The sequence below is a fragment of the Hippocampus bargibanti genome, linkage group LG17 (assembly GCF_051943395.1).
Source record: "Hippocampus bargibanti isolate YZ-2025 linkage group LG17, ASM5194339v1, whole genome shotgun sequence".
NCBI classification, from domain to species: domain Eukaryota; kingdom Metazoa; phylum Chordata; class Actinopteri; order Syngnathiformes; family Syngnathidae; genus Hippocampus; species Hippocampus bargibanti.
Genome location: NC_142750.1, coordinates 4,088,795 through 4,111,661, shown reverse-complemented (window position 1 = coordinate 4,111,661; position 22,867 = coordinate 4,088,795). Strand labels below are relative to the sequence as shown.

General features: G+C 40.0%; 2 protein-coding genes across 4 annotated transcripts in view; both read left to right on the top strand.

The window, feature by feature from the left end:
• The first annotated feature begins 132 nt into the window (after positions 1-132).
• LOC148885298 (uncharacterized) lies at positions 133-5,503 on the top strand. The gene is made up of 5 exons (XM_089017926.1): positions 133-1,190; positions 1,782-1,829; positions 1,908-2,240; positions 3,567-3,676; positions 4,076-5,503. The coding sequence occupies exons 3-5, from the start codon at positions 1,928-1,930 to the stop codon at positions 4,160-4,162; spliced, it is 510 nt and encodes a 169-aa protein (XP_088874052.1). The 5' UTR covers positions 133-1,190; positions 1,782-1,829; positions 1,908-1,927; the 3' UTR covers positions 4,163-5,503.
• Positions 5,504-7,150: 1,647 nt separating this feature from the next.
• Positions 7,151-22,867, top strand: part of LOC148885296 (neuronal-specific septin-3-like) — a 51,283-nt gene continuing 35,566 nt past the window's right edge. For 2 of the 3 annotated variants that reach the window (XR_016117984.1, XM_089017922.1), the window contains exons 1-2: positions 7,151-7,303; positions 17,684-17,746. Coding sequence is in view for 2 of the 3 variants with exons in the window: in XM_089017922.1 (XP_088874048.1) it covers positions 7,282-7,303; positions 17,684-17,746 (85 nt within the window). In the remaining variant the exon portion in view is untranslated. Of the gene's footprint in view, positions 7,304-17,683; positions 17,747-20,075; positions 20,238-22,867 lie in introns of those variants that run through there. The other variant, XM_089017924.1, reaches the window with a different exon arrangement.

The window sequence follows — 22,867 nt, the reverse complement described above, 5'->3', positions numbered from 1 at the left end:
TAGCAATTAGCAGAAATTTGAAGAAAAAGCATTTTTTAATCACTGGCTTGTTAAGGCAGGGCCGCTTTCTCAAGGTGGAATTGATTAGCAATTAAAATTTGTGTTTGTTTCCCCACTATGGCCGTCAAAAATTGACTGGTGTTCTGCAAAGGCCCTGAACAGGTCGCAGATACTACATTTCATCTATCTATTAGCTAACTATTGGCTATGTGGCTAGCTAGCTAATTGAGTCAGGAAACACTAGCTAGCTATTGGCGATTAGCTAACTTGCTAGGTTTCTATCTGAGTTATTCGGGGTTGAGCGAACGCTGGCGCGTGCGGCTGCCGCAGCTCATCCGCAGAAAAACGTAATCCTGTGACTGTAAAGTGACCTTGAGACTTTTGAAAGGCGCTTAGAAATGAAATGGATTATTATTCATGCTTCTTGCTCGTTTTCCAGTTTCTAACATCGTTAACTACGTCGTTTAACGTTTGGCTTGTTTTTTGATAAGTGTTCTCGAAAAGTCCGTAAACGCGTCACCGTTTCAATTTTGAGTTGAATAATTAACTTCTATCGATACGGTCGTTACAGTTGACGACGTAGTTTGCGTTTATTTCCTTCGTGTTTACTAAAAGATAAGGCTCTCTTTTATTCCACACGAATTTAACTCGGGGCTTTTTTCGTAGTGTTTTTAAAATGTCCCAATTGTTTACTGTGGTTACAATTACATTAATTTTACTAATGCAGAGTGCTCCGAAAAGCTTAGACTTCGCGATAACCCATTCGAACTATTTTCCCTAATGTTCTTAAAATGCCACTTAACACACAACAGTCTTCATTTTTACAGGGATAAAATAAATCATTTTTGTCCGACGGTCAGTCATTGAACGCCACATCAGTTAGCATTTAGCTACTTGGCTAACAGCACAGATAAGCGTCGGCGTTCCCTCGCCGGGCAAATGGACGACGACGGCTGCGTTTTAGCGGCAGGCCGGGTCGTCCTGGACCTGGTGGAGCAGGAGCGGCAGCCTTTGTTCACCGCTGAGCTGGACCAGCGACTGGACCAGGCCATGGAAGACATGCTAAAAGCTAACTTGATCCACGAAATCAAACGAGTGAATATCCGTCAAGGAATGACGCCGCTACTGCATCCTCCAGTACCCGGGAGGAGGTGTCTGAAGAGGTTCGGGAAGACAACGAGGCAGTCAAGGTGAGAGCCATGCCTTCACAGCAAATGTATGCAAATGCCTTTCCAGCAGCTCCTGTATTTTTCTACTTCTTTCTTTCCTTTCCTCTTCCTTTCATAACTTTGCTGCTGTGAACTGTAAATGTCTCCACTGCGAGACGAATAAAGGTACAGCCAAACCAAATCATCGTAAGCAAGCCTTAGTGTAGGCATGTCCACTAGAGGGTAGCATTAGCCAAGAAATAACTGCAACCCGGAATAACTGAAATACAGTGATACCTTGGCTTACGAACTTAAATTGGTTCCCAGACAGAGTGTAAAATGAAAAGTGTGTATTCCAAAAATAAATTTCCCAAAGGAAACAATTAAAATGAAAATAATCTGTTCCCAGGTCCCCATAAAACATCATTTTCTACTTTCTAATTTTGTACCATTTATCATTGGTCTATCGGAACAGTAACGCGGTTCAAATATTTTGGTTGACGTGAATTCACGGCAGCGACCAAGAGGTGACAGGATGCCGTCGTCGTTCAAACCCGTGATGTGGAAAAACCCACAGATGCATTTCCTCGTGCAACTTCAGAACTCCACTGAACATGTCTGCCGTGTGCTTAGGTCTCGCGACCCTCCTGTGTTTATCCTGCGCATCTCCTGCTGAAACGGGTAAGGTTGACATGACAAAGTACAAAAGGGAAAATAACGATCACATCTTCATCTTACTAATATTGTTGTCTACCTCAGTGGAGAACATCGAAGTGATCATGAGACCCATCGGCGGATCTGCGTCCATCCAGTGCAGGCATTTTCTACAGAGCTCAATGCACATGACTTTGTTCAAAGGCCTCAAGAAGGAGTTTCGCATTCTCCACATGATATCTCACAAAAACACCATCGCTAAGGAGTTCAGCGGCCGACTCCGGGTGGAGGGAGTCTTCCCTGATGTGGACGTGATCATCTCCAACCTGACCTCGGAAGACACAGGGTTGTACTTTTGTGACTACCAGTGGTATGACGACGCAAGTTCAGAACAGAAGAACGTCGACGACGATAGTCCGGTGCTACTGGTGGTTTCAGGTGAGCGCAAATTGACCCAATTGACTTGATCTTGGTTCTTCAGCTTGGTGCTTTCTACTATCTTTGTGACTGCCTGTACAGACGATATCCCATTTATGAACATTTGAGTTACGGACATTTTTGTAATAACATATGTCGTCTTTTCTCCAGTTGTACATGTACATATCTTTATAGAGCATATATTTTATGAAATGTTTATTTTTCAGTACTAACCGATACAGGTTACTTATACAAGCCTTATATAAACATTAAACATACTTATATAAACATACATTCCATACAAAATCTAGCACTGAAGCAACTTACGAACAAATTCACCTTACAAATGACCGCCTCTTGTTCGTAAGGTGGGGAGTGTCTGTACAGGTTACTTATACAACAAGCGTTAAACATACAGTAAAGTCTCGTTATATCGATATTCAAGGGAGTCCGAAAAAATATCGATATAACCGGGACTATCGATATATCCGACCCTGTTTGCATGTAATTTTCTCCGTGCGTGCATAGAAATAGTATCGATATAACCGGGACTATCGATATATCCGATATCGATATAACGAGACTTTACTGTACTTATATAATCCTTAGACATACTTCTATAAGCCTTAAACATACATTCTATACGAAATATAGCACTGAAGCAACTTACGAACAAATTCACCTTACGAACAACCGTTCGGAACGTATCTTGTTCGTAAGTTGAGGAGCATCCGTACATGATAGCTGTCCATGTTAAGCGCTTTGTTACAGATTCCGCTGTTGTTAAAGCGCTATATAAATCAATATGTATTGGATTAGATTGTAATTGACCAATAAAAAGATTTTTATACTTGTTGCTAAGCATGCATGCATGAAATGTATTATTATTATTATTATTATTATTATTATTACTCAATGATAAAGAAATGACGAATACGTCACTTGTTGCTAGGCAGAATCCTTCACACCAAAATGAGCTATTGGACAATAGAAAATATTGGTCAGTTGTTGCTAGGCGGAAGCCTTGTCTTGAATCCAAAATGAGTCATTGGGCAATAAAAAATATTGGTCACTTGTTGCTAGGCAGAATTGATCAATTATCAAAATTGTGTCATGTTAGTTTTAAATTCCATTTACACCTAAGTGAATGTGGGAATGGCAAAGAGTTACAAAAGTGGGGTTCACAGGTGCTTGAAATCAGCAATCAACGACGATTCTGTCCCCTTTTTGCTCTCTGTGAGCCTCTCCCCATCGTTATTAATTCAAATCCACCAGTGGATTACAGAATATTATAAATCCAACCCCCCGCCCCCACTACCCTCAATATCTTCTTCTCTTCAATCGTAGATGAGCACCAGTGTGGCAACCCAAATCAAAATATTCTGGTGATCGTGGTGGTTTCAGCTGCTGTGCTGTTGGGAATCTTCATCGCCTTCCTCCTATGGGTCATATCTAAGGTATGTGTATATTAATTAAAAAAAAAATGTCATAGTGGAAAGTGCGAGAAAAAGGTGTAACAGTAGTAAGTCATTCACTATCTTTCCCAATTTTATTCGGAAATTGAAAATATGACATGGAGCGCCATTCATGAGTTTTTAAAGCGCTGGTCAGACCTCCGGAAATGTTTTTTTTTTTTGTTCCACAAGGGGACAGCATTTCTCTTTTTTTTCCACGGGATCGCTTTTATAGCTACTTGTCTAGCCTGGCTATGTATTGGCTATCGATTAGCTATCTATTTGCTATCTATTAGCTAACTGGTCGGCTGGCTCGGTGTCATTTTGCGCCTCTATTTAACCTTATTCCGTTTTGACAAAATCACCGCGGCGACCATTAATCATCCCGCTTCTCATTGGCAGATCAAACGATGGCACGCCAAATATAGGCCACGGCACAGAGTCACCAATGACATTTACGAGGAGATGCGGGGAACACTGCGAACTTAAGGGACATCCTGTTAGAGACCTGCCATCAAGCCATCCAGCAACACCACATGCATACATGCTTCTGACTGCACCAGTCAGAGGTCTGTCCAGCGTTTTATCGACACCCACCCCCAAAAGAAAAATACAAAACCCGAACAAATTCGGTAATGGTGCTCTCCGATATATTTTCAATTGCCGAATAAATTCAATCATTCCAACCTAGTTCATTGACACATTGATGCCCAGAGATGATGATAAAGCAATATACAGTGATACCTTGGCTTATGAACTTAATTGGTTCCCAGACATAGTGTGTAAGGTGAAAAGTGTGTATCCCAAAAATTAATTTCCCATAGGAAACCATTAAAATGAGAATAATGTGTTCCCAGGTGCCCATAAAACATAATTTTCTACTTTTATGCCTCAACTCACTTTAACACAATTCCCTGACAACAGGATGCCACCAAATTACTACTTTTTTTTTCTTTGGTGGAAAATATAGGCTTGTGACGAACACATCATGAGTCAGGTTTGAGCAAAAGCTTACAGTAAGAGATAATATCTGAATGTTGAGTGATGGCTAAAGAGACATAGTCATGTCTCGCTCAAACCGCTCACCTTTTTTTGATTTGTTTTTGTGTGAGTCAACAACGGAAATGTCCCAAAACAAACCTCTCATCAAGTTGGTTGCATGCAAAAAGCAGGTGGACGTTTTTTTTGCTTGTGCAACACTTTTGTGGCCGCGAGCTGTGGACCGTGTCATGTAAGTGTTAAAGCGTGTGGGTTACGTGTTACAACAACAAAAACAAGCAATGGAACATCTTCATGTAAGCGAGCGGAAATCAAGAACCTGCTTTTTGGAGACGTAGCCCAATGGCTAAAAACGACAAATACCGCAATGTGTGTGTGTATTTTTTTTCTAAAACACATAATGATCAGGGACTGCAGTTTCAATGCCTGCCAAAACTTGTAACAGGAAACGGCAAATGATAATGTTTGTCACAATTTGAGGGCTTTTGCGCAAGAGATAATCATCAGCCTCCACCTGCCGAGAAACTCGGTTTAAAGTAAACGAACATCAATTTGTTGGATTTACTGGAAGTTGATGTTATTTTGAGCTTAGATAGGATCATACATGTAAGCATCCCCCCCCCCCCCTCACCGTTTATGTGTAACTAATTATGTTTAAAGGACAACCGACAGCATTTTTTTGTTTCCTAACTGACATCAGAAAAACGTTTTATAGCATCAAAAATACCCAAAACACGCAGGCTGATATTTTTAGTCAAATGCAAAACACCAATAAAAATGACTTAGTGTCCCGAAACTACTTCAAAATGACCTCAGAAAGTTTCAATTTCAGAAGGTCCCGCCCCCTTTTTTCTGACGTCACGCCAGTTGTGAGTCCGTCGTCAACGCACAATTCAAACTTGGCGTTTTGAGCTGTTGTGACTCTAAACACTTGCGGTTTCATCCAGAGAGCAGAAGTCGGTACAAGTCAGTCGTCAACACACAATTTAAACTTGGTGTTTTGAGCCGTTGCGATTCTAACATTTCCGGTTTCATCGCATACCCCGGAAGTGGCCAGCAAGGGACCGCCATTAACCGGGTTCGTTCCGTGCCTGTGGCTTTAACATTCGATGACGCGTTATTTCTGTTGTGCAGGACGTGGCCACTAGATGTCAGTATTATACAAACATAAATAACTAGGTACTCGATGAATTTGTATTTATTTTTTCTGTCCTTGAAATTGAAGTGAAGCCCCTTCAGAGTGACTGTAAACAGGTGAATGTTTCCACAACACACACACACGCCCACACACGTGGTGTTGGATGGGTGACATGGTTCCATTCGGACTCATTGCCAAAAGCTAACACTTAAACAAACTATTAGATTTTTTTGTGGGGTGAGTACCGTATTTTCCAGTGTATAAGGCGCACTGCAGTATAAGACGCACCCCCTATTAATGGTGTATTTGTTTATGTAGACATTAGTAAGAAATATTGTGCTAAATCTATTCTCTTTGTCTTTTTTGTAATATCGTACAATAGCTAGCTATCTGGCTGGCTGGCTAGCTATTAGCTATCTATTGGCTTGCTAGCTAGCTTTTTGTCTACGTATTTCTCTGACTATTCTATTTGAGTTACTTCCGGGTTGAACGAATGCTGGCGCGTGTGGCTGCCGCAGCTCACCCACAGAAAAAGTTATCTTGTGACTGTAAAGTGACCTTGAGAGTTTTGAAAGCCGCTTAGAAATGAAATGTATTATTATAATTATTATTATTTTCGAATGTTATCCATATATGTGGCGCACTGGACTATAAGGTGCACCTTCAACGAATGAAAATGACAATAATTATAATAATACATTTCATTTCTAAGCGCCTTTCAAAACTCTCAAGGTCACTTTACAGTCACAGGATAGGTTTTCCTGTGGGTGAGCAGCGGCAGCCACACGCGCTAGCGTTCACTCAACCCGGAATAGCAATCTATTAGCTATGTATTAGCTGGCTGACTGGCTGGCTATCTAGCTCTGGCTATGTAGCAGTCTGGCTGGCTGGCTATTTATTAGCTAACTAGCTGGCGCGCTATTTGGCTAGAAATCAATTAGCTATCTATTAGCTGGCTGACTGGCTATCTTGCTGGCTGTGTGGCTGGCTAGGCTATCTAGCTGGGTATTTATTAGCTATCTAGCTGGCTAGTAGTTTTTACCAAAAGCAGAGTTACAATAAATAGTTAATTTTTTTAGATCCCAAAAGCTCTTCTAATCCTCATTTTGTCTTTGATTGACATGTATACTCTATCAACTAACTGATGCGTGTATATAATTTCCATTTTGTGCATTTTATCAGTCCTTTAGGTAAGGCTCCTAAACCCGGAATAGCACAACGTTTAGGAGCCAAACCACTCCCGCTCATGCCACATGGGCGTGCGTCATGACGCAGGAGCGCAGGTGTGATTGTGTCCATAACTGTCTTTTTTTTTTCTCTTTTTCTCTTGCTCTCCAAAGAGGTGCACAGTTAACTGGAATACACACCTTCAAACGTATCGCAGTGCAATTGGAGTGAAGACCGGAAAGGAAAGACGCTTAAAAAAAGAAGCATTGAACTTTTTGAAGCATACAAACGTCTGCCTGCCACCATGAAGAAATCTTCATACTCAGGTAAGTGTGTTACTTACTAACCTGCATGCTATTGATGGATGTGTTTCATACGCACGTGGTACGGTAGATGCTTCGTCATTATGGAAAACTTACTGTATATACTTTAGAATTCATATTTTGGGAGAAAAAAAAACATTCATGATTTTACGGGTGTGGTTATTTAAGTGATCCAGTGGTCGACTTCACAGTTAGCGTGTTCTTCAGGTGTCTTTGTGGGTTTTCACCGGGTACTCCAATTTCATCCCACATACCCAAAACATGCATAGCAGGTTAATGGAACACTCTAAATTGTGACTGTGGGTGTGAATGGTTGTTTTTTTTTCCCCAATGTGTGCCTTGCAATTGCCTGGCAACCGGTTCAGGGTGTACTCCGCCTACTTCCCAAAAAATGGCTGGAATAGGCGGCACCACGCCCCGCATCCTCCGTGAGCATATGTGGCTTATTAAATGGATGGATGGATGGTTACGAAGCTCTTTCGCTCATGATACAAAATGTATGGAACATTTTCATCTAAAAAAAAAAGATATTAACTCATTTACTGCTATTCAGCAATTGAAAATATGACGCAGAGCGCCATTCCCGAATTTATTCGGGTTTTCTTTTTTCTTGTTTGGGTGCCGATAAAGCACTGGATAGACCTCTGGCAATGTTTTTTTCACTTCCACAAGAGGGCAGCATTTCCCTTTTTTCCATGTTAGCGCCTTGTTCCCAATATAAACCAATATGTATGTATTGCATTGTATTTCGTACAGCCGCCCCCATTTCAAGCTCAGATAACTCCAGACCCATATAGTTTAGAAGTTGAGATGCTTATAACTGAACTGCAAAGGGTTTGTTTGTTTATTTATTTATTTGTTTGTTTCTCTACCTAGGTATCTATTTGCTATCTATTAGCTATTTAGCTTGCTGGCTAGCTATCTCGCTAGCTATCTCACTAGCCATCGATAAATGAAACTTGTTGTTTTTATTATTATGTTTGTCGATTTATTTATTTTTCCCGAGTCGCCATGAAGTACAGTTTTCGCTCTATTTATTGAAGAGATTAATTGGGCACGGTATTTAATTCTTGAAGTTTTATTTCTTTAAAAATAAATGAATTAATAAAAAATAAAATAAATTTTAATAAATGAAAAATAAATTTAGCTTCAAGCAGCCATTAAAACCACTATGCGACACACATCAAAATTGATGAGTATCCAGAACAGAGCCATGGGGAACTTTTCTAGAAGATGAGAAAAGTCCTCACGTGACGTCATAAAAACAAGAATGTAAAGTTTACAGCCCCTTATGTAGAAACCCAACCAACAACAAAGATCACCTTTGTCAATCACGAGCCCGCCGCGGCGCCAATTATAGATGATCCCCTACTTACGAACATTCAAGTTACAAACATCGGTACATACCAACATTTTTGTAGTCACATATGTAGTATTCTCTCCACTTGTACATTTCGTCCAGTTGTACATTTCCTCCATATCCTTATAGAGCATATAAGAAGGAGCGTCAGCGCAAAGCGCCGATGCGTATGTGGAACTATCGCGGCTTAGAATTGAAGCGTATTCACGTGGGACAGGAGGTGTGAGATAATCTTTTCATCAATGGATGCTACAGCTGCGTGTTTGCCTTCAACATTTAGCTTGTAGTCGACATACACATTCCAACATGATGTCCCTGATCCACTGGTGAAGAGACGCTTTGATACTCTCTTTCACCTGGAACTGCTTCGTGTAACAAAGAGGGTACAGAAAGTGCTTCAGAATGAATGACTCTGTCTTTGTGTTGTCATGTTATTTGTTATTTCGTGTTTTTTTTGTTCTTTTGACTTCAAGACGGCGCTGCGAGAGTGGCTGCCTTTCCAGCAGCTCCTGTATTTTGTTTTTCTACTTTCATTCCTTTCATCACTTTGCTGCGGTGAAATGTAAATTTCGCCACTGCGAGACGAATAAAGGCAAATCCAATCCAATCCATATATTTTTTTTCAGTACAAACCAATTCAGGTTAGCCTTAAACATACATTCCATACAAAATATAGCAACTTACGAATAAATTCACCTTACGAACAACCGTTCGGAACGTATCTCATTCGTCTGTCCTCACATCCTGATTGAAGCATCAATCTTCCTCCTCTCTTTCTTATCAGCCCTTCTTTCTCCTCCTCTTTTTCCACGACCGCCTAATCTCGCGCCTCCATCCGCTGAGCCTCATTGACCTCCTCCTACTCCAGCTAAGCTTGGGCTCACTCCAATGTACACAAGGTCTATCCTGCGGAATGCCGTTCTTGCCGGGTCCTCTTTCCAGAGTCTTTGTGCGATCTAGCGTCTGACACATTTTCCATTGGAGCCAAGTGCATGTTGGTTCATGCCATCTCTTCTTCCTGTGTGTGTGTGCAGATGTCACATTCCTTTTTGTAGTCTCGCACAATAACAAAGTGTATGTGTGCGTCTTGCTTTTCTCAAACGCGTGGAGGTTGTGTATTTGAGAGGAGGCGGCGCGTCCACGTACACGCATTGTCATTGCAAGTTTCAGTATGTACAGTGGTGGACGAGTGAGAAACGATTTTGGTGGTGGGCCGTCAGGGCCTGCAAGACCTTCTCTGCTGGCCTCAAAATATCTGAATTACAGACTATGTGTGTCCATAAATTCTTATTAAATAATTCCAAATTGTCTTTGAGCTTCCTTTCATTGGTTTCCCCTGTTGTGCTGCTTCCAGACATGTGCAAAATGTGTCCACTCCAGTGCCAGGGTTTTTGTCATTGTCACTCAAATTCCAGGACCCAAGAATATTAAGGTTTAGGACTACTGTAAGTCCTTGAGAGTTTTGAAAGGCGCTGAGAAATTAAATGCATTATTATTATTATTATTATTATTATTATTTAAAACAGTTTTTTTTAGACTGGAACAGATTAAAATTTTTTACATCGATTATAATGGAAAGCTATGTTTCAGTTTTTGAACAAATCGGTTTTCGAACAGGTTTCTGGAACAGATTAGGGTCAAAATCCGAGGTATCGCTGTTGTCCTTTCATAACTTTGCTGCTGTCTTACTTCCGGGTAGAGTGAACGCTGGCACGATTGGCTGCCGCTGCTCACCCGCACAAAAAAAATAAAAAATACAAATCCTGCGACTGTAAAGTGTCCTTGAGAGTTCTGAAAGGTGCTTAAAAAACACCACCTGTACTTTTAGGTCCACCACAAGAACTATTATTATTATTATTATTATTATTATGACAAACATTCAATGCAGCGTAAGAAACCTTCGATTCTTCTTTCATCAGAAAGAAAGTTATTTCCTAAATGAAATAGGTTTGGAGTTATATAAGCTTGAAATGAAGGTGGCTGTCCAAAATACAATGCAATACATACATATTGGTTTATATAGCGCTTTAACAACAGCTGAAGCTGGAATAAAGCGCTAACATGGGGAAAAGGGGAATGCTGCCAATTTGTGGAGAAGAAAAAGCATTGCCAGAGGCCATGGCCAGCGCTTTATCGGCACCCAAGCATGAAAAAAACAGAACCCGAACAAATTTGGGAATGGCGCTCTACGTCATATTTTCAATTCCTGAATAAATGCCTCTACGAGGTTGTTTCTTAAAACCTTGCAAGTGGGAGCCCAAAGCTATTGTTACACGCTAGAAGTCAAGTTCTAAAAGTTTGTCGAGACATTTGACTTGCCATCTGGCTCGACATGCCGACAGATGGCCTAACCTTCAATTTGACTTCCTAGAAGCCCGTCGATGATGGAATAATAAGGGACTTGGCTAAACGGAGGTCCACGTACTGTTCTGCGGTTATCCTGATCCCAAATGATGGTGTTCAACGTTCAATCGAACAGCTGTTGGAGCGCTAGTCATGTTTCTGGTCCTATCGGTTAAGCATAATCATTAAAATACAATATACTGTACTGACATTTCCGACTACTCCGGAATCTCTTGATGGATGCCATTGCCCTCTCGATGGTAGTGCTCAATTATTTGTGTGTGGTTGTAGGATCCATTAAAAAAAAAAAAAACAGTCCACCATGATTACTAAAGGACAACCGACGTCTCCAGACAAGTTGTGTCCATAATCTGTAAAATCACTTCAAATGACTTCTACTGAGCGTATTTTACAAAGATTCCACGGCATATAGCTATATTTTATGTTTTAAGGCTCACGCTGAATATTCAGAAAGTCTTGTTTTCGAGTTGATGACGATGCCTGACGTCACGTCACGTCTGGAACACCCCTGCCCGAGAAAGCGACACACAATGCATTTCGGGTACTTTGTTTGGTCTGAAAATTTTCGTGTTGATCCGTGTTGATGGCGAAATTAGAATCGTTGTGTCTTGCACCATGATACTAGTTGACACAAATTCCCAGCAGACAAATCAGCCCATTTCCAATGGCGCTTGTGCGCTATCTTGTGCATTTTCTGGCCGCTACATTGGAGTCCAGATGCCTCAAAATGAGACGGAAGGACTTCTTTAATCGATTGCAAACATGTATGCTTTCCTCTTCAGAACTATTTGAATCATATTCATAAGTGGATGAGTAACAAAAAAAGCATCTTCTCTGAATCTGAAGCCATTGTTTTGATTCTCGGTCAGTTATTGCCTTGCTAATGGTATCCTCTAGTAGACTTGTAGTAAATCACTTCACACTTTTTACAATCTGGATTGATTCAGACATAGCACTACTGAAGGCCTAGCGATGAAATCCACGGCCTGCCCCTACTAAAAACGATATCACACCTGCCTTCGTGTTCTCATTGTAAACCCCACGTGAAACGCAAAATGTCCAAGTACCCCCCCCCCCCCCCCCACCACTGTCTTTCGCACTTTGTGGAGATATTTCGGATACAGGCGAGATTGTTCTTAGTGTCCAATGTGGTCAGTTGTTCTTTTTACTCACATTTACGTGATACATGGATTAACACAAAAACACCCTGAACCGTTAAAGGCACGTTGACCTGACATTTCTTGGCAAACAGGCACATAATGGAGTCTCTGTGTGGATGACATAGACTAAGTACATGCTTCCTGAGGGAGGTTTCTAGTCATAAAGCTCCGGCGACATCTTAAGTGATTTCGAAAGGAACTCCGATCTTTATCTGTCTCGTTAGATGAAGTTTTATTGTCTGCTTTATTAGTACCCTCAATTCACATACTTTTATGCTGTTTGTACTGTACAGAAAGGTGTGTCGTTCAGGTTCAGGACCAAGGCTGAATGCTTGCTAACATATACACACACGCGCACAAAGTTAGCTAGCTGGTGTTGTAAGATACAAAAACATGGCAACTAAATCACCAGTGTAGCAAGTATGCTTGATTGTCAAGTAGTGAAATTAGTTACTTGCTACACACAAAGTTAGCTAAAATACCCTTGAGCGTTGATGGATATATTTAAAGGACAACCGACACCTCCGGATAAGTTGCGTCCATGATTTGTAAAATCACTTCAAATGACTTCTACTGAGCGCATTTTACAAAGATTCCACTGCATATAGCTATATTTTACATTTTTAAGAATTGCGCTTAATATTCACAAAGTCTTGTTTTCAAGTTGATGATGATGCCCTAAGTGACGTTATATTCGGAACGCCCCTGACCGAGAAAGCGACCGACAATGCATTTTGGGTATTTTGTTTGGTGTGAAAACTTTGTGTTGATCCGTGTTGATGGCGAAATTACAAGGAAAACACATAAATAACGCGATGGTGAATTGTTGTGTGTTGCACCAAGACTACTATTTGATACTAGTTAACACAAATTTCCAACGGAGCTTGGGCGCCATCTTGTGCATTTTCTGGGATGCTACATTGCTGTCATTGACTGCTCAAATTGATATGGGAGGACTCCTTTAATCGATTGCAAACATTTATGCTTTCCTCTTCAGAACTACAGTAAAGTCTCGTTATATCGATATTCTTGGGAGTCTGAAAAAATATCGATATAACCGGACTATCGATATATCCGATCCTGCGGCATGTAAATTTTCTCCTTGCGTTCATAGAAATAGTATCGTAATAAGCAGTACTATCGATATAACGAGACTTTACTGTATTTGAATCATATTCCGAACTGGATGAGTAACAAGAAAGCATCTTGTCCGAATCTGAACTCTCTGAAGCCATTGTTTTGATTCTGGAGCAAGGCAGTTTGTGACGAAGTATCCTAGCGTGATATCACGAACAATGGGGCGGGACTTTCTGAATCTTCCCAGTTTTGAGCTCATTTTGTGGCAGTTTTGGGACAATTCAAGTTATTTTTATTAGTGTTTTGTATTTGACTAAAAATATCAGCCTGTGTGTTTTGGGTATTTTAGATGCTATAAAACGTTTTTCTGATGTCAGTTAGGAAGCAAAAAAATGGTGTCGGTTGTCCTTTAAAATGCGAGTTTTAACAGGCTGACATCTACATTTGTTCAACACTCTATGCGATGGATTTTTAAATGTCTCCAAGTCATGGATCTTCACCAATTGCAGGTGGCCCATTTGTCTGTGTGCGCGCACACACACACACACACTGCCTCCAGTGTGTTTTTATGGCCCCTATTACGCACGTTGAGACTATGCCGCAAATATTTCACAACAGTGCTTACAAATGAGGCAAGAGACAGACTGCGAAAGAGAACAAGAGAGAGGGAACGGATGAGTGGATGCAGATGACAAGCGTACGTGAAACAAAGCGAGACGGGCTGAAAGGTCCGACGCATATCTATTTTTCAACGTTTTTACAGACCAGATAAGTAAATAAGTGCGCTACCTGCATGCATTCCAAATGAGTAAAGACCACACCAAAACAAACCCAACATGGCGCGCACTTATATGGAACCTGATAAGCTAACTAGCAGTTGATTGGAGACATTTTAAAAAAATCCATCGCATAAGTGTTGAACAAATGTAGATGTCAGCCTGTTAAAACTCGCGTTTTAAAGGACAACCGACACCGGGTTGAGTGAACGCTGGCGCGTGTGGTTGCCGCTGCTCATCCTTGAGAGTTTTTAAAGGCGCTTATAAATTAAATGTTTATTATTATTATTATTATTATTATTATTATTATTATTACGAAAAAAATTACCCAAAATGCATTGTGAGTCGCTTTCTCGGTCAGGGGCGTTCCCTCTGTGCCGTCACTTAGGGCATGGTCATCAACTCAAAAACAATACTTCATGAATATTCAGCGCGAGTCTTAAAACGTAAAATATAGCTATATACGGTGGAATCTTTGTAAAATGCACTAAGTAGAAGTCATTTGAAGTGATTTTACAAATTATGGACACAACTTGTCCGGAGGTGTCGGTTGTCCTCCTTCTTACAATTAAAATACTGTACAAATAAAACTCATAATGCAAATAAAGTCAGGGTGTGTGATGGTGGTTTTTTGGCTTGGCAAACCACCCCTCCTTTCTTTACTGCTTTGTTTTGCAACCCTTCATTCACAAAAGTGTGTGTGTGTGAGTGTGTGCATGTGTGCGAGTGCTTTTTGTATCCCAAGTGCGACGAAATGCCGCAGCCCATCCCCTCTGTTTATCTTCACTTGACGTCATCTGAGGCCAGTCACTTAAGCAGTTGACATGTTTGTCCAGTCCATGCACTTGACCGATCATGTTCTACACACACACACACACACACACACACACACACACACACACACACACACACACACACACACACACACACACACACACACACACACACACTAATTAATACATGCATTCACACTCGCATACGGTTAAGTTTATATGGCCTGATTAAATGACGATTTTTCCACTTACTCTGTACTGAGATGCTATATTTTTCTATCTTAGATGGCTCTTCAGTTTGAGCACTAAAACAACGAATATGGAATTTAACAATGATTTACATAGTGTAACTTAAAATAATCCAGAATCCTTTTTATTATTATTATTATTATTATTATTATTACCGGTATATGGGAAGCATCTGTCTGAAAGTCACCTTTAATAGGATCCTACACACATTGCTTTTCATGTTTTATGGGAAGAAGTTTCATGTATTTTTTAAAGGTTTCTACACATGCACTGGTTTTCATGTTTCCTGTTATGGGGGGAGTCAACTTTATGAACATCACCTGCGGGCCCGCCTATCTGTTTTAAAAGTTGTTTTTAAAACACACACACACACACACACACACACACACACACACACACACACACACACACACACACACACACACACACACACACACACACACACACACACACACACACACACACACAAAGTAGCAATTATTTTTACTACATCATTATCATCGCCCTACTTTGCTAGCTTACTTCCTATCTTGTTGTAGCTTACAGCAAGCTAACTAACTAGCTGCCTACATATTGTACCTATGGGCAGTTGTGACGTTTGAAAGTTAATTAGCTAGCGGGCTATCTATTAACTAGCTATCTGGCTAGCTAACTATTAGCTATCTCACTTGCTAGCTATGTAACTAGCTATATATTAGCTATCTACTGAAGCTAGCTATCTATTTGCTAGCTAGCCAGCTTTCTATCCATTTGAGTTATTAATAATAATACATTTCATTTATAAGCGCCTTTCAAAACTCTCAAGGTCACTTTATAGTCACAGGATAAGTTTTTCTGTCGGTGAGCAGCGGCAGCCACACGCGCCAGCGTTCACTCAACCCGGAATGACTGAAATGGATAGAAAGCTAGCTATCTAATAGATTGCTAGCCAGCTAGATAGCTAATAAATAGCCAGCCAGATAGCCAGCCACACAGCCAGAGCGAGATAGCCAGTCAGCCAGCTAATAGATAGCTAATTGATTGCTAGCCAGATAGCTCGCCAGCTAGTTAGCTAATAAATAGCCGGCCAGCCAGACTGCTACATAGCCAGAGCTAGATAGCCAGCTAATAGATAGCTAATAGATTGCTATTCCGGGTTGAGTGAACGCTAGCGCGTGTGGCTGCCGCTGCTCACCCACAGAAAAACCTATCCTGTGACTGTAAAGTGACCTTGAAAGATTTGGAAGGCGCTTATAAATGAAATGTATTATTATTATTATTATTTAGCACCCTGTTCATTGATTTCCACCGTTGTTGTTGCTATGACTTTATGATGGTTACTATTAATTGAAAGCTAGTTAGCGATATGTATTAAAGGATGACTGGTTAGCCTGGGAGATTGATTAAAAGTTGCAGGCATACACATCCCCCCCAAACGGAAACAATATCAATCAGGTTCGACCTATATTAACCCATAGTTTGTTCTTGTCTGCCTTGGTATTTTTCCAAGCGTGAACACTGCCTCTATTCTTCTAATGCATCTTGTGTTTACACTGACCTGACCTCAATTGTACCGCAAATTGTCATTTGGCAAATATAACTAGGGTGTTTGCAAATCCCCTTCAAGGGAAACGAGTCATAGATCTTTGTGTCTGGAGATGACTTTATAACCCATTGAAGTTGCGCTAAATGTGTGTTTGTGCCATGTCTGTGTTGATGCAACTTCAGACAAGACAGAGCAGGTGAGCGCAGTTTTCGTACGCGCCCGCCCGCCCGCACACAAGCATACACACATAACTAGCTACGCTTCCCCAGATAAATCTGCAGGTGTCACCCTTTATCCACATTTCCAGGCACACTTTTGACTGACAGACATATTAGCAGCCTGTCAGTACTCTGCCCGCAGTTTAAACCAGAGCGCCACAGGCGGTGGGGTATTACATCATTTCTGTGCCAAACAACACCTGATTAACACAATGTTTGAATTATAGATGCCAACTACACACAGGCGGCGGTATGCTTTGATACACAAAATAAGCGTAGCCGCGAGCTAGAGTCGTCGTAAAGAATCGGCGTGGTTGTATTTGTGGTTGCGCCTGCATACTGTCAAGCGAACAACTATTATACACTATATTTATCTGACAAATGCCATCCAAGAATATCAACTTTCAATTCTATTGTTCTCCCAAACCATTACAAAAGTGACTATTTGTGATTTACCCTCACTGTAGCAATGTTTTGCGTAATAAGTGTGTGTCTAATAAGTTCATTTAGCTAGCGTTCTATTAGCTCTCTATTTGCTATCTATTAGCGAACTGGCTAGCTAGCTATCTGGCTGGCTATCTATTAGTGACATAGCTAGTTGTCTAGCTGGCTATCTATTAGCTAGCTAGCTTTCTATCTATTTAAGTTACTTCCAGGTTGAGTGAACGCTGGCGCGTGTGGCTGCCACTGCTCACCTACAGAAAAACTTCTCCTGTGACTGAAAAGTGACCTTGATAGCTTTGAAAGGCGCTTATAAATTAATTTTATTATTATTATTATTATTATTATTATTATTATTATGTATATCAAATGTCTTGTTAGCATTAGCTGCTAAAAAAATGAATGGATGGAAATGATTTTACTCCATTGTCTATTTACAGCGAGGTCGGCCAGCGCGCGATCAAGGAGGGCGGAGAAAGATGGCGGCACGATCCTTAGCCCGGGTAAGTACACAGAGTTTAAAACACAGAGTTTAGTTTATGAAGTGCTGCTATTCACGATTGAAAATGCTTTGTTGTTGTTATGGGCGCTCACTTCCCCACTCAATTCTGTGTACCTGTGTATAAAATGGCCTCTTTCTGTGGATCTCTTTCGCAATGAATTACCCCATCGTTATTATTTTTGTACATTTCTGTTCATGGTGCACATTGTCGGGAAATACAGAATGATGTCTGCCAAGTGAGCAACAAATTATGGGATGCCAGGCAGGCAGACAGGCGCAGTCATCCATCTAAAAATTTTCCTCCCACGTACCGAGCTATATTGTCCACACGAAAAATCAGTTTCGAGGCCTCGTACTTGTCGGCGGTTTCCAACCTTGACCACAAGAGGACGCCAGAACGCAGAGTATGTATTTTCGCACATTTTAAAAGGCTTCCCTCGTACCCGGTTGTTTTAAAAAAGGGCTATGCTTCTATAAATTATTAGCCACCATAGTTAATTGTCGTCAAAATACCACCAAATAACACCAAAGTACTACTTTTGTACAGGACAACACTCTGCTCTGTATAAATGCCTCCAACGCCACAAAATGGCGCCAAAACACGTCCATGAGAAAGGGACTCCTCCCCTCACATAGTTCTTTATTGTCATCGAGGTGGTGCGAAAACAAAAGTTTCTATTCGACGGGTCGGTACATCAATTTCCTTGGCACCAAGATGCCAAAAGATGGTGCCAGAGCACTACTTTTCTATTTGAGTTATGGCTTGTGTATATGAAGCTCCTCCCCTCATGTCTGAATTAGAATCTTTATTGGCCAAGTATGTAGAACACATAAGTAATTTCTCTCTGGTACAACATGCTGCACTAGTATCACCATAAAAAAAGACATGACAAATAAATATGAAGGACAATCATAAAGGCTAATTTAATCGAATTCCTTAATGTAGCGCTCAGGACCAACTGTGCGACAATGTGCAAAGTATCAAGCAGATAGTGGTTCAAGTAAGTTCAGTTCTAGAGCTACAATGATTATAACGGCATGTTTTTCCACAGGGTTGTGCAAAATTGCAAACAGGCAAAATACTGTTATATTTGGGGTACTGTCTAGAGAGCTAATGGTGAGAGGGAAGAAGCTGTTTAAATGTCTGTTGGATTTGGTGCGCTGAGGGGAGTCACTGGAAAAGGTGGTGGGCAGGGTGCGAAGGGTCCAGTATGATTTTTGTGCACTCTTGTCTTGATTCTTGCAGTGTGCAAGTCCTCAAGAGTGGGTACGGCAATGCCAATGATTTTTTTCCCCGCCATCCCAACTGTCCTTGACACAAATTCCCAGCAGGCAAATCAGCTCATTTCCAATGGCGCTTGGGCGCCATCTTGTGCATTTTCGGGGACGCTACATTGCAGTCCTGATTGCTCGAATTGATACGCAAGTACTTCTTTAATCGATTGCAAACATTTATGCTTTCCTCTTCAGAACTATTTGAATCATATTCATAACTGGATGAGTAACAAGAAAGCATCTTCTCCGAATTTGAAGCCATTGTTTTGATTCGAGAGCAAGGCATGATGTGGCGTGATGTCACGAACAAGGGGGCGGGACCTTCTAAAACTGAAACTTTCCGAGGTCATTTTGAAGTAGTTTTGGGACACTAACTCATTTTTATTGGCGTTTTGCATTTGACTAAAAATATCAGCCTGCGTGTTTTGGGTATTTTAGATGCTATAAAACGTTTTTCTGATGTCAGTTAGGAAACCAAAAATAGATGTCGGTTGTCCTTTAAGTGCCTTTCAAAGCTCTCAAGGACACTTTACAGTCACAGACAAGCATAAGCACTATAATAAATAAAATAAATTCACCAATAGAATACAATAAATAAAATACAGTTATAAATAGAAACAAGAGAAAGAGCTACACAGAAAATGCCATTTTAAATAGGTGAGTTTTGAGATGGGATTTAAAGGTGGGAAGAGAATCGATGTTAGGAATGTTGGGAGGAAGTGAGTTCCAGAGCAGCTGAAAGCCCTGTCCCCCATCGTGCTGAGACGGGCAGGCGGGCGTATAGAGGAAGACGATCTGAGAAATTTGAAGAAGGTCAGATAGGTAAGGTTATGGATCGCTTTAAATATATAAAGAACAATTTTAAAAGTTGCTTCTATATTTGACCGGGCGGGATCCAGTGGAGCCGTCACATGCTGACAGTGGATACAATGTTGCTTCAGTGTCAAGCATCTGAAGGAGAGCAACATATGACCAGCACATGGGCCATGTCGTCACACTGAAGGAATCAAAGCCGAGGGAGAGGACAAAAAAAAACAAAAAAACGGAGAAGTGAGAAAGGGAAGGAGGGAGTAAGGGAAGTCCAAAAAAAAAAAAAAAAGACAGGCAGGGAGTGAGAGAGTGAAAGAGAGAGAGAGAGAGAGAGTGAAGTCAAAGTGCAGACGCTACATGTGGCTTTGGAGGGAGTGATCCGGTTATGGAGGGGGACAAATTCTCAGGTAGGACACATGTTTGTTCATTCAGACTCGTCGGGGTGCGCCTTCCACTGTCTTTTTTTGCGCCGCTTTACCCCCCCCCCCCCTCCTCTAGTTTCCATTCTCTCATTCTTTGCTCTTTGCTGACTACATTCTTTCATTTATGGGTGGAGGGGCTACTGTGTACGATTAACAGACACAGGAGTAAAAGTATTATTATTTTTTTTCTCGATAAAATGTCTCTCCCTCTTGCCCGTTTTGTCTTTCCGTCGTCGTTTCAAGCGTGGGCAGGAAGGAGCCGTTGTGAAACAGTACTACTCTTGTCCCTCGTGGCTTCGGTGGGTCACTCGTTCCTCTTTGGCCAACAGGATGTCGAAAGCCTGAGTCAGCCCGTCCTTGAAAAATAAGACGGTGGAATAAGATGCACGCATACGGGAAATACTAGAAAAAAGTTTGCCGTCCGTGATGTAAAGTCATACAATACTATATATATATATATATATATATATATATATATATATATATATATATATATATACTGATACAATATAATATAGTGATACCTTGGCTTACGAACTTAATTGGTTCCCAGACAGAGTGTGTAAGGCGAAAAGTGTGTATCCCAAAAATTAATTTCCCATAGGAAACCATTAAAATGAGAGGAATCCGTTCCCAGGTCCCCATAAAACTTAATTTTTCTTTCTAATTTTCTAAGGCTTAAAACTACACAAAATATACCTTATTTTATGTATAATAAATGTGCTATGGTATTATAATGAAAGAAATAAACTGTACTGTATAATAGTATAAAAAGTCATTTTATTGACAATTGTGATGGTCGATGGCTTGATGGAATGGAGTGGCCGGTTTCTTCAGCATATAATATAATTTAATAATAATAATAAAATTATTATTGTTATCATTGTTATCATTAATAATAAAATTATTATTGCAATTATTATTATTATTATTATTATTATTATTATTATTATTATTACTACTAGGTATGAGATGAGATAACATCACATAACTATTACATTAAACATATAGTTTTTCTGGTCGTTGTCCAATAATGCTTTATTAAAAAAAACATTTGTAAATATAAAATAAAAAATACAAACTTAGAAGAACAAATATGACATGAAATAATATTAGCTGAATCAAAATATGAATCAATTTAATTGCAAAAGGTAAATACTGTCACCAGTATTAAATATGAACGGTCCCAGATGATCAATAATGATAGAAAAATATGACAAAAGAATAGTACCAATAATTTATTATCATATAATTTATCGTTACAGCCCTACAAAAAAGCACCTTTTACCAACATAATTGATTCATTTATAATAATAATAATAATAATAATAATAATAATCAGACATTTCATTTCAAAACTCTCAAGGACACTTTACAGTCACCGGATATTTTTTCTGCGGGTGAGCAGCGGCAGCCACACGCGCCAGCGTTCACTCAATGTCAAATTAAAATCTTTCATAGTTCATCAATATTTCTTCTCAAATTACATCCACAATAATAAAAACCGAGCCAAGTTTTCAGCAGCTGAATGCGTCCCAATTCCCACCGCGTGCTTGTCGCGTCCATTTCTCCAACTGTTTACATCAACGTCGTCGTGTCTGGCGTGTGTATTTTATTTCGAGCAGCTATAATTTACAGCGTCACTTATAGTGTGTGCTTGTGTGTGTGTTAAGGCGGGGGGGGGGGGGGGGGGTAGAGCAGCTCCATTCACACACAAGGACCTTAGGAGCCAGACACTTTCCCCAAAAGTTGTCGGAGATTAAAAAAACAGGAGGAAAGAAGATTTATTTCACCACACGGCGAGAAACTTGACTCCAAATGACTGCTCATGTTGGATTTCGAACGTGATATGTCAAGGCTTATGTCCACATCTTTTCCATTCCATAAAGTTTGGAAAATAATCACAAAGCGCAGCCGTTATAATAATAATAATAATAATAAATAATCATCATCATCATAATCATAATATAATAATAGTAGTACTAGTAATAGTAGTAGTAGTAATAGTAGTAATAGTAGTAGCAGTAATATTAGTAGTAGTAGTAGTCATATTAGTAGTAGTACTAGTAATAGTAGTAGTACTAGTAATACTAGTACTAGTAACAGTAGTAATTGTAGTAGTAATAGTCGTGGTAGTAGTAATAGTAGTACTAGTAATAGTAGTAATTGTAGTAGTAATAGTCGTAGTAGTAGTAATAGTAGTACTAGTAATATTAATAATAGTAGTAGTAGTAGTAATAGTAGTACTAGTAATAGTAGTAGTAGTAATAGTAGTAGTAGTAGCAGTAGTAGTAATAGTAATAGTAATAGTAATATTAGTAATAATAATAGTAATAATTTTATTTTATTTTTTAAATTAGATATCAAGTAGACAGGATGAGCTTAATACAACTAATAGTAATAATAATAGTAATACATTTCATTTATCAGCGCACACACAGACACACGGGCACACGCATTCCTGTTTAATAATAATAATAATAATAATAATAATAATAATAATAATAATCCATTTCATTTCTAAGCGCCTTTCAAAACTCTCAAGGTCACTTTGCAGTCACTCTTAAGGATTTGCACATTACAAGAACAAGACAAGGGCATGGAAAATCCTACTG